Below are 12,617 nucleotides of genomic sequence, written 5' to 3'. Positions count from 1 at the left end.
TGTTCTAATACACCTATATTAAAAATAAATTGTACTCCATAAGTTTTAGTTTCATCAAATATATGAAAATGTATTTTCTGTGTTATTTTAGTACCTACATAATATTTTTGGCTTTACCTCTTGGCCTGCAAAGTAAAATATTTACTATGTGGTCTTTTAGAGAAAGAAGTTTGCCGGCCCTCTTTTCTATACATGGCCTCTTCCCTGTTATTTACTATAGTTATTTGTGCTACATTTCCCCCCAAATAAACAGGTTTATCAGCCTAAACCCCTCAGAGTGCTTTCACTAAAATGGGCATTCAGTTATACAGGACTGTGGGATTAAGGAGATATTTACAAGCTGTCCTGTTACTGTTCTTCAAATATCATGATTTACTTAAACCGGAATGGAGGAAATTTAGATAAATGTCAAATAAACTCCCAGAGTAAATATCAAACCAGGACACCCTGAGGTTATTTTGGGATTTCAAGGGCAAGGAAGAAGATTCCAAAGCCCTATTCTTGGCTTAGAGGACTCTGTCATTTGATTCTCCTGTCCCGGGACAGAACTTTAATTGAAACTGCCTGCTTCTGGAAGCCAGCCCATCAAGATACTAGCTGTTCTGAAAAATTAGCATTTTAGAAACACTGTTCTGTTGATTTCAAAAGATGTATGATGGATATGTTTTGGTTACTAGAATAATAGACAATTACTGGCTAACCTATCAATAAAGACAGGCTGAGAGCTGGAGTGCCAGATTGTTCAGGAGAGCCTGGCCCGGGAAATAAGGCCCAGTCAGCAGCGCAGACGATGATTACCCAAGCCGCCAGATTCCCACAGCCTAATACTGCTACCTTCATTCTCCATATTTCTGTCAAGCCTGAATTAGTTATGCACACATTTTTTTTTTTTTTTTTTTTTGTTTTCTAGATCTGTCAGTGCTGTCACTAGTNCTTAATTAATTTTAGCCACTTTTTTTTTTTTTTTTTTTTTGCGTTTTCTAGATCTGTCAGTGCTGTCACTAGTATGAATGCTTTTGTTGTTGTTCTGGCTAATTTCAGCTGGCATAATTATTTGGAGGTTCATTTTGTGCTTGTCAGTAGTCTGTTCTTTTATATTGCTGAGTAGTGTCCTGTTTTACAATATACTAACATTTTTTTATCCATTCATCTTAGTGGACACTTGGCTATTATAAAGTACGATGAACATTCATGTATGAGTCTATTTATGGACATGCTTCTTCTGGGTCATACCTGGGAGCGGAATAGCTGGGCCATATACTAGGTATGTATTTAAGTTTGTCAATTTCTTTTAAAAACTCTAGAGTGGCTGCATCATTTTATGTTTCCATCAGCAATGTAGGAGAGGGAGAGAGAGGGAGAGGGACAGGGGAGAGGGGGAAGGGGGAGAGGGAGAAATGAATGCTAGTGGGGAAGGCGCAGAGAGAGAGGGAGACACAGAATCCAAAGCAGGCTCCAGGCTCTGAGCTGTCAGCACAGAACCTGATGCAGGGCTCAGGCGCACAAACCGTGAGATTATGACCTGAGCTGAAGGCAGATCCTTAACCAACTGGGCCACCCAGGTACCCCCACTTGGTACTCTAAGTAGGAAAAATTACAGTGTGTTACACAGAACCCCAAACTTCCCCTCATCCCCCAGAATCCAAGGAAAACACATTAAGTACCTATATGGAAATTAAACCTGTAACCAAAAGGGTAATGGGTGTACTAAGCACCTATGCAACTTATTACCCCGACCTTTTTTTTTTCCCTTTGCCTTTAAATATTCCTGACTGCAGGAAAGAATATCCAGTGGAAAAAAGATGGTCCTTTTAGCAAATTGTGCTGGGAGAACTGGACAGCAAAATGAAGGAGAACGAAACTGGACCACTCTCTTACACCACACAAAAATAAACTCAAAATGGATGAAAGACCTAAATGTGAGACAGGAAACCACTAAAACCCTAGAGAAAACAGGTAACCACCTCTTTGATCTTGGCTGCAGCAACTTCTTATTCCACAGGTCTCCAAAGGCAAGGAAAATAAAAGCAAAAATGAACTATTGGGACCTCATCAAGATAAAAAGCTTCTGCACAGCAAATGAAACAATCAGGAAAACAAAAGGCAACCGACAGAATGGGAGAAGATATTTGCCAATGACATATCAGATAAAGAGTTAGCATTCAAAATCTATGGGGAATTTACCAAACTCAACACCCAAAAAAACAATCCAGTGAAGAAATGGGCAGAAGACATGAATAGACATTTTTCCCAACAAGACATCCAGATGGCCAACAGACACATGAAAAGATGCTCAGCGTTACTCACCATCAGGGAAATAAATCAAACCCACATTGAGATCCCACCTCACACTGGTCAGAGTGGCTAAAATGAACAACTCAGGCAACAACAGGTGTTGGCGAGGATGTGGAGAAATGGGACCCCTCTTGCACTACTGGTGGGAATGCAAACTGGTGCAGCCACTCTGGAAAACAGTGTAGTGGTTCCTCAAAAAATTTAAGAATAGAATTACCCTACGACCCAGAAATAGCACTACTAGGAATTTATCTAAAGGATACAGGAGTGCTGATTCATAGGGGGACATGCACCTCAATGTTTATAGCAGCACTATCAACAACAGCCAAAGTATGGAAAGAGCCCAAATGTCCATCAACTAATAAATGGATAAAGATGTGGTTTATATATACACAATAGAGTATTACTTGACAAGAAGAACGAAATCTTGCCACTTGCAAACTACATGGATGGAACTAGACAGTATTATGCTAAGTGAAATTAGTCAGACAAATATCATAGGACTTCACTCATATGTGGAATTTAAGATACAAGAGAGATGAACATGAGGGAGGGGAAGCAAAAACAATATAAAAACAAGGAGCAGGACAAAACATAAGAGACTCTGATATAGAGAGAACAAACAGGGTTGCTAGAGGGGCTGTGGGTGGGGGGATGGGCTATAGGGGTAAGGGGCATTAAGGAAGACATCTGTTGGAACGAGCACTGGGTGTTCTACATAGGGGATGAATCACTGGAATCTACTCCCGAAATCATTATTGCACTATATGCTAACTTGGATGTAAATGAGAAAAGAGGGGCGCCTGGGCAGCTCAGGAACTTGATTCAAGTGGAATTCCGGGGGAAGAAAAACCTGGTTTTGTTCATGTAGCTCTGGTATACCACATGCAGTAGGAAGTCCTAGTGAACACCAAGAATATGACACATGTAATATGCACTAAGATTTGTAGAATAAAAGCACATTGTTAGGAGAACCACATTATCGGAACAGATAGGTACAAATAAAGCACAGATATACTGGTAGAGCTCTATATCCAGATGACCCTTAGACATTACCTCCATTAGAAACCTTAGTCTCCATCTTCAAGATGCTTCAACCTTCTCAGAACACTCTCTAGATGTATTTAACATTAGTTTTAAGATTAAATTTCCAGCAACATTCTTACTGCTTCAAGGCATGGTTTATGAATACATCTGTAAGATGTTTGGAGAATGTGTTAAGAGAATAGCACAATTAACTGTGTGGCCCAGAAGGCTGCTTCTATTTACAAGATTACTGCTAGGACTCCCATTTAAACATGGTAACTTAGGCATAGGATTGCCTGTGTTCCCTCCTGAAACTCCACTACAGTGAACTTAGATGTTTAAGGAGGGAAAAGTGGAGGCAGAATCCCTTAAAAACCAAAGAAGAGGTGGTAATAATAGAGAAGAATGGAGATAGATTTGGGAGTTGGAAAGCAGAACATCAAAGGCTGTGTTAGCAAACCAGAGTAAAGTGGGAATGCAGCATCAGCTAGGGAAGACAAAGCCAAGAAGAATCGAGATCTTCCATGCAGCACTCTGGAAAGGCTCCAGCCAGGGCCAAAAGGAACATCTAGTGCGATGGATCTGAAATACCCTACAGCACCACCCCTGAGGCAAGCCGAGAGGAGATGGTCCAGACTGGCACTAGGGAGAGGGTAGTAGAGGCAGTGAGGAGTAGCATGTTTCTGGATGTATTTTGAAAGACAGCCAATAGGAATTCCTGATGGATGGGACATTTAGGAAGAGAAAAAGAATGACATCTTAGGTTTCTGCCCAAGCAACAGGAAAAGTGGAGTTGATGTTAGTCAAAAGAAAATTACAGGAGTTACAAGTTTAAGAGACCAGGAGTTCACATGTAGAAATGTTGAGATGCCTATTGGACATCCATGTGGCAATGGTGAGCCATTATCAGTTACTGGTGGTCAGGAAATTAACATGCCATTTACCCTGGTCTTCCCAGTCTATTGATCACCGAGGCACGTGAAAAGACAATCCGGAAGTGGTCACAACACATACAGAAATGCTATTGAGGACTGTCTACTCCCCTCCCCAAACAATATCCATCCCTCATTTCTATATTATCTTGACTTCTGGCAGGTTTTCCTATGAGAAATCATAATGGTTCACTGACTGGCATAATTAAGCCAACAGGAGCCAAGACCAGATCCATTCTATCTGTACTGTAAGCGACAAAATCAGAATCTGCAGTGTTGTTCTCAGCTATACCCCCAGGGTTCCAGCTGAACCAAGCCCATGAAGCCAGTAGTATCCACCTAGTCAAAGTGGCTCTTTCCTTAGGTTTCTGTATCAACTAAAGCATTAATCCACAAGGAACAGGATGTAAGAACTGCACATTTATCTTGGCCCCCAATGGGGAAATCTATGGTAATTCTGGGTTGGGTAACAACCCAGGCCGGAGAATGAAGGCTGACCTGGGTGCCCACTAGGACCAAGGTGCGGTTTCTTGAAACACTTCCAGATGACTTCTTTAGGGATAAGCCACTGTTTTAGGAGAGAGAAAGCTGATATTAGCTTCCACATAAGCCATACAATTCAAGAGAATACAGTGTCCTTGGAAAGTTTAGTTTGGGGAGGTCCTCTGAACTGGGGTCTACATTCTGCAGAAAGCACAGGCTGACAGTAGCTCCAACATGGCCTCCCAACCAACTGGTAAGCCTTTGAGTCTCCGGCTCAACCATTTGGAAGGTCTGAAGACACTTTAGTTTGTCCCAGCACTAGCTGGGTCACATCTACTTCACAGAATGGTCAGAGCCGTCTGACTGAGGAGGCACACTCAGCAGGTAAATTTCTTTCACCCCTTTGGGAGAGATATACCAGGGGCTTCCCTACAGCACATCTGAGGGAAGTTCTGAAAGAGGTCATTAATGCCCTTCCTCCCCACCACACCCCTGAGCTGCTGCTTCGTTGCCCCCCACCCCCCAATTCTGTCCCATGCCAGTATCTATAACCACTTTTTATCCAGTCATCCCTTACTCATACTCAAGCTTTTCATCTGGAAGAATCAGGTGAAAAACAGACCTTTTTATTAAACTTGAGATTAAAGTTGGAATCCCCTAGGCATCCCCTTCAGTGAAGAGGCTGATAGACAAACTGAAGTCAGGGCAGACAGGCCCTGACTGCCACAGGTGGGGGTGAGGGTGGGGGTAGTCAAAGAGCTGCTGAAATCTATCTGTAAAGCAGGAGGAGGAGAAACCTCCCTTAGGATATGGCCATCCCCACTCTGGGACAGGCAGGTCAACTTATGGCTCAAGTCACAGGCTGGCATGTGACAGTAGCCTCTGCATTAAGAGCAGAGTTAGGTTCGATCAGTTGATCCCAGTAGGTCCCAGAAATGGCTTATGCCTCAGGCATCCATCTGAGTGACCCAGACAGTTCCATCAGCAAGCCTAGCATTTTTGATGGTTCCACTTGGGGAAGTACAGACTGCCAAAACAAGTTAGGCCATCGGCAACAGTCCAGGAGTCTGAATTCTGCCCAATAAATGGGATGACCACATCCACTTCTAGCTCTGCAGGTCTGGCTCTGAGTGAACAGCTCTACCAGCTCAGTGGACACCACTACCAGGTTTCAACTTCCCCAAAACCTCATTAGCCAGCATATGAAGGTGGAAGAAGGTGGCACCACTGGGCCAGGGTCTTTGGCTCCAGACAGGGAAGAAGGGGGTGTGGGAAGTGAAGTTTCCATAAGGGATTGTGTGCTTTTCCCCCCAAGTAAAGACTAGATGGAGCTGTTGGGGTCTGGACAGCTGTGTTCTTGAATTAGATCAGGTCATTTCTTGACAAGGCTTTTTGGGTTTTTCTCACACCCCCCCCTTCCCCGTTAGTCCTGGAGTCCAAGTTGACCAACCCCCAAATGGTATTTTGGGAACTGAGCATCACAGGGCCTTCAGACATCAATTGTTCTGACTCACTGAGAGCTCAGCAAACTAAGAGCAGCTTTCCAAAAGGAGTTTACTTGGTGACCCCTCTGATATGGCTACAAGTTCAAAACCCCAAGGGCAACTCTAGGTAAAATCTGTCTCCCTTTGTTAAAGCCTCCCATCTGCAGAGTCAAACTTCTGTCTCAAATGCTTAAAGAATCTAAGGTATGAGGGTTCCTTTTTGTGGGGATAGAAGGTAGGAGTCAAGGCAAAGATAGCACTTTCTCCCCCTTGAGTGCCAGAGGGATTGAACACCCTGAACCTACCTATATAGACAGAAGAAATTGTACTTGACATCCAGCCCCCTAGATTTTCATAGTTGTCAACCACCTCCACTGGCAGAAATGGAGACCAGCTTCTGGCTGCCAACGAACAAGACATCTATGTAGTGAGAACTTTGGACGTCAGAGGGTAGAGGCTCCCATGCTGAATTCTGACTCTCCTACTGGCGGTAAATGGCAGTGGAGTTAGTCCTACTAGCCCTTCTCTATATAGAGCTCTTCTAACAGGCTAATCCCCTCTGGGGTGGGTAAAGGTAAGCCTATAACAATTCCTATAGGATGCAGCAAAAGTGGTTGGTTCTAAGAGGGAAATTTATAGCAATACAGGCCTACCTCAAGAAAAATTGTGACCTAACCTTACACCTACACCTGAACAAGTAGGGTACACCTACACCTAAACAAGTAGTGGTGGGGGAGGGAAAAAGAACTACAGGCCAATATCTCACAAATATAGATACAAAAATCCTCAATTTAAGCAAACCAAGTCCAACATTAAAAATAAAAATCCTACAACATGATCAGTGGAGTTTACTCCTGGGATGCAAAACTGGTTCAATTTTCACATATTAACGTGTTATGTCACATCAGTAAGAAAGCATAAAAACCATGTGATCATTCAACAGATGCAGAAAAAGCATTTGACAAAATATAACATGCATTCATGTTAAGAACTCTGCAAAGTTTAGAGAAAACATACTTCAACATAATGAAGGCCGTGTATAAAAAAACCCACAGTGGACATACTCCATAATGAAAAGCAGCTTTTCCTCCAAGGTCAGGAACAAGACCAGGATGTCCACTCTTATTCAACATAGTGCTGAAGTCCTAGCCACAGCAATCAGACAACCTAAATAAAAGGCACCCAAATTAGCAAGGAAGAAATAAAACTAGTTGTAGATGATGTACTATGTAGAAAACCCTAAAAACTCCACCAAAATACTACTAGAACTGATTATCATATTCTATAAAGTCACAGGATATAAAACTAGTATACAGGGGTACCTGGCTGGCCAAGTAGTGCATGCAACTCGATCTTTGGGTGGTGAATTTGAGCCCTATGTTGGAGATAGTTTACTTAAAATTTTAAAGAATCAGCATACAGAAGTCTGTTGCATTCCTCTCCACTAATGATGAAGCAGCAGATAATGAAATTAAGCAAACAATCCCATTCATGGAATGCCTCAGTGGCTCAGTTAAGCATCCAACTTCAGCTCTGGTCATGATCTCAGTTTGGGAGTTTGAGCCCTGCATTGGGCTCTGTTTTGACAGCTCAGAGCCTAGAGCCTGCTTCAGATTCTGTCTCCCTCTCTCTGCCCCTCACCTGCTCATACTCTCAAAAATGAACGTTAAAAAAAAAGCTTAATAAAAGCATCCCATTCACAACTGCACCAAAAGACGGAAGATATCTAAGAATAAACTTAGAAGTGAAAGACCTGTACTCCAAAAGCTAACGCCAATGAAAGAAAATTCAAGATGCAAAGAATCAGAAAGACATTCCATGCTCATGAGTTGGAAGAATATTAAGATTTCTATACTATCCAAAGCAATCTGCAGATTTAAAGCAGTCAAAAATACCAACAGCATTTTTTCCACAAAACTAGACCCACCCTAAAAGTTATATGGAACCTCAAAAGCCTTCAAATAGCCCATCTTGGGGGAAAAAACATACTGGGAGGAATCAATTCTAGATTAAGTTCTATATTATTAAGCAGTACTAATTAGAACAGTATGGAACTGGCACAAAAATGGACACAGATCAATGGAACAGAAAACCCAGAAACCTACAATTATGTGGTCCATTAATATTTAATATGGTATGAACATACACTGGCCAAGTCAACAAATGGTGCTGGGAAAATTGACAGCTACAAGAATGAAACTGAACACTTTCACCATACACAAAAACTCAAGTGGATTAAAGACCTGAAGTCACAGAAATCCTTTAGGAGCACAGACAGTAATTTGACATCAGCTACAGCAACATTTTTTCCAGATCTGCCTCCTGAGGCAACGAAAACAAAAGACAACTATTGGGACTACACCAAAATAAAAAGTTCCTGCACAGTGATGGAATGGGAGAAGACATTTACAGAGGACAATGTCCATAAAGGGTTAGTATCAAAAAATATAAAGAACAGCTACAGCACAACACCCAAGAAATAGTCAAATTTGAAAAACGGGCAGAGGTCAGACACTTCTCCAAAGGCGACATACAGATGGCTGATACATGAAAACATTCAAGACCACTCATCGTCTGGAAAATGCAGGTCAGAACTATGAGATATCACCCCTCCTATCCTAATGACCAAAGGGGGGGGAACCCAAAACAAAACTTAGCAAGGATGTGGAGACAAAGGTACCATCGTGTACTCTTGGGGGGAATACGAACTGGTGTAACCACTCTAGGAAAGTGTATCGAGCTTCAAGTTAAAAATTGAATTACCTTAGCATCTAGTAATTGCACTACTGGGTATTTACCCAAAGAATACGAACACACGAATTCAAAGGGATACATGCACTCCAGTGTTTATTGCAGCATTGTTTACAATAGCCAAGATATGGAAGCTGTCCAAGTGTCCATCGATAGATGAATGGGTAAAGATGTGATACACACATGCACTGTGTATATGTATGAATATGTGATTATTCAGCCATAAAGAAATCTTGCCTTTTACAACATGGATAGAGCTACGGAGTACATGCGAAGAAAGGGAAGTCCGAAACACCAGATGATCTCATTCATGTGGGATTTATGAAACGAGTGAGCAAAGGAAAAAAGACTTCACTAAGAAGTGATGGTTAGCAGAGGGGGGGTGGGGGGATGGGTCAGATGAGAATTCTGTAGTACACTTAGATGGAATAAATTTTAAAAAAAAACTACAGTCAGATTTAGACACAACAAGGAAAGCCTACGGAGTCGGTCCAAAGGACTCCACACACAAGATCACACAGGTTTCTCTCCCCTTTGACCGTGAACCCAATCCAGGCATCCCTTCTTGCCCATGACCAAGTAGGATGGAGACTTCGGTGCCTGTGGCCAACAGAGCCACCACCCTGTCACCACCCAATGTTCCCTAACATACTTGGCTTTTTCTTCAAAGTGGCTGGTGGGAGGGATGCAGGAATGACTGCAAGAGCAGCTGTGTACAGGAAGCAAGGCCCACGTATGGTTCCCAGCAGTCCAGCAGCTGCTCGTAGCACCTCGCAGTGCAGGAGTGAGCAGCCAGCGGAAGCACTATTTGGGCTTCAGGTTTCAATCCCACCTAGCCCAGTCAGGCTCCTTCACAGGTAGGACAGAGGGAGACTCTTAACACACCCCCAATTGGGCAAGAGCACTTGCTACCAGATCCCAGGGGTTTGCCTCTCCCATCCCCTAACCCAGCCTGCAAAGGGTCGGTCCTTTCCTTCCCAGAAAGCCACGTTTTCAGCATCCCACTCTCCTTATAAAGTGATCAAGAACCATGGAGTCTGAGACTTTAGCTCACTTGCAAGCTAAGGAGGAGACCTGCCACATTCTACACGCTTCCTGGAGACGGCAGGAGCTTTACAGTTGCCCGAGTCCCTTTGTTTCCCCCAGGCCCCCGGCAGCAACGTGCAACAGGCTTCGGTTGATGCTATGCACAGAGCTGTTGTCACACCTGAGGAACCCTGGTCTCTGGAAACCCTACTGAAGAGGCTTATTTCAACAAAAGGTCGGATTTCAGCCACCCATCAAAAGAACATTTCAAGAAGATTCAGGGAGAAGCCAGCTGCATTATCAGGGACTTAAAAATGGAATTCCAGCAGGATTAAGGATCTCCACACAAAAGGGACCAATGTGGTACCAGTTCCTACGGTTCTCCTACATCTTGCCCGATCCTCCAACACCAGCCCTCAGCTTGGGTCTGGCGGAGATCCAGAGCCCATTTTGTTCTCCACCAGCTTTTTGCTGTGGTTCTGAGAACACGGCCTCCTCCTTGTAGAGGAAAATTTGATTGATGGGATCCCTTGACTTGCTCAGTGCTGTGCGTGGAACCTGTGGAAGCAAACGTCCATCACACAGGTGATCCCCCTTCCCCTTCCCCAGGGGGTGGTCTACTGGGGGAGGAACCAAGGGACCCACCTTGTCCTGACGGGAGTGTTCTCTTCCCATCCCCTCCACCTGAAGATTACTTCTTAACGGTCTTCGCGGGGCTGGGCCCCATTAGTATTCATTTCCCCAAAACCCAGGTTTGAGGCCTTCGGAGTCTGGGGTCTGTCAGGAAAGTCTGCTGGTTTGGGGAGAGAAGGCGCCGCAAGGTCCTGGGATCTTGGCTCGAAGAGAGAGACTGGGGAATACAAAGAAGTCTGAGTCTTAATTGCTGCCTAGGCTCAGGCCTGTGCTGCACTCGTTTTTCTTGAGAAGCTGTCAGAGGATTAAGGTTGCCCTAGGGAATACTTGAATTAAGTCAATTAGGAGTGAAGGAGTAAAGTAGCTGTTTTTGTAAGAAGTAAAGTACTGCCAGAGCGCTGTGAGCATGCGCGTGAGAGGAGTGTACTTGTGCAAGCAGAGGAGGGGCAGAGGGAGAGGGAGAAAGGATCCCAAGCTGGCTCTGGGCGGAGTGTGGAGCCTACTTGGATTCTGTCTTTCCTCCTCTCTACCCGCCCCCCATACCTGTGCTCTCAAAATTAACTTAAACCCACCCCCGGAAGTGAACAGGTGAAGCTTGCTAAGTGCCCGACCTCTGCGTCCAGTCATGCCTTATATTCTCACTTACACGTCTTTCATCATCCTGCGGTCTTTTAATGCTGCGGGTCATGCAGATTCCTGGGTTTCCTCCTGCCTTTTCCCTCCGGGCTTGCAGGCAAAGCAGGTCGTGTTTAGTTAAGCCTCCCACGCCTCCCCTGGGAGTCTTCGCGCACCTGGCGAACTGGAAGCGCCTGTAGTTGTTTACCAGCCATGCCTCCAGAGTCCGCTCCAGGGGTTTTACCTCTGTGCCCCCGGGACCCTAGGAATGGGAGAGAAGAGCGCCTTAGCAAAGGGGTTCTCCGTGATGAGGGATCTCTGCCCCCAGGGGACTTTTGACAATAAATATTTTTGGTTATTTCAACTAGGCAGGGGAGGATACTGACCTCTAGTGGGTGGAGGCCAGAGGTTGCTGAACTTCCCAAATGCGTAAGATAGCCCCCCCCAACACCCCCCTCTCCCAGTAAAGAATTAGCCAGACCCAAGTATCAGTACTGCCGAGGAAGAGAAACCTTGCAAGGGATTGTAAATCTACCCTCAGATGAGCTCAGTTGGTGTTTAAGGCACAGAAATCCCTCATTCGGACACGGTGCAGGTGCACGGAGTTTTAGTATATTAAACTTTTTAAAATTATTTGAGAGAGAACAGGAGAGGGGCAGGGGGGAGGGGGTACAGAGGATCGGAAGCAGCCTCTACACGGAGGAGCCGGGGAGATCACGACTTGAGCCGAAGTCGGATGCTCAACCAACCGAGCCCCCCCAGGAGCCCCCGGTGCAGAGTATCCCCTGTTAGGCTTAAAGAGGGGAATAGTTTTTCTGTAGTTTTCTTCTGAAGCTACAATTTCTGCCTCCAGCAGAAAGTAGTCTGATTCAAAACAGATGGACACTTTCTAGGAGATTGAGGCTGTTTTGGAGAAGTACCCATGCTTTCAGGATTTCTCCCTTATCTCCGTTTTTCACTCTGAAGAGTATTCCTAGGGGGGATTGTTCTCTCTTTGGAGAAGAAGCAGGGACAGCCATGAGTGCCCGCTGGCTCGTGCTGACTTTGACCTTCAGAGGCATCCGGCCCCTGCTGGCTCTGCTCACCCAGCCTGTCCCTGCTGCCCTTGGTGCCAATGGCCTTCCCAGCCCCATGTCCTCTCCCCTCCACTTTCCTGGTCTCTTCTCAGCTGCTCTTCCTAACAAGGGGGCCACTGCGGGCACCCCCCGCTCCTCTTTCGAGAGGGTTGGTCTCTGGGAAAGAAGGTCAAAGCAGCAAGGAATGGTCCCCTGCTCATCTACAACACTCAGGAGCCCAGAGGACTGCGGGGGAGGAAGGGGGCACCTGGGGTTTCTCTCCCCTCCCCTCCCTCCGCCCCCCCCAGTCCCACACC

At 45.0% G+C, this 12,617-nt stretch overlaps 1 protein-coding gene and 1 long non-coding RNA gene across 6 annotated transcripts in view; one reads left to right on the top strand and one right to left on the bottom strand.

Annotated features, from left to right (window-relative positions):
* Positions 1-10,172, top strand: part of LOC144236248 (allergen Fel d 4-like) — a 41,886-nt gene extending 31,714 nt beyond the window's left edge. For 2 of the 5 annotated variants that reach the window (XM_077769888.1, XM_077769893.1), the window contains exon 9: positions 1,156-1,197. Coding sequence is in view for 3 of the 5 variants with exons in the window: in XM_077769890.1 (XP_077626016.1) it covers positions 1,156-1,175 (20 nt within the window). In the remaining 2 variants the exon portion in view is untranslated. Of the gene's footprint in view, positions 1-1,155; positions 1,265-1,778; positions 2,680-10,117 lie in introns of those variants that run through there. The other 3 variants (XM_077769890.1, XM_077769891.1, XM_077769889.1) reach the window with 3 other exon arrangements.
* A 296-nt stretch (positions 10,173-10,468) lies between these two features.
* Positions 10,469-11,561, bottom strand: LOC144236251 (uncharacterized). The gene is made up of 3 exons (XR_013336469.1): positions 11,277-11,561; positions 10,643-10,847; positions 10,469-10,555 (listed from the first exon to the last, which is right to left on the bottom strand). It is a non-coding gene; the product is annotated as an uncharacterized LOC144236251 (long non-coding RNA).
* Positions 11,562-12,617: the final 1,056 nt, after the last annotated feature.

This window comes from Crocuta crocuta, unplaced genomic scaffold, assembly GCF_008692635.1.
Source record: "Crocuta crocuta isolate KB4526 unplaced genomic scaffold, BGI_CrCroc_1.0 scaffold95, whole genome shotgun sequence".
Taxonomy (NCBI): Eukaryota; Metazoa; Chordata; class Mammalia; order Carnivora; family Hyaenidae; genus Crocuta; species Crocuta crocuta.
The sequence above is the reverse complement of the archived record's forward strand: the minus strand, read 5'-3'. Positions and strand labels throughout refer to the sequence as shown.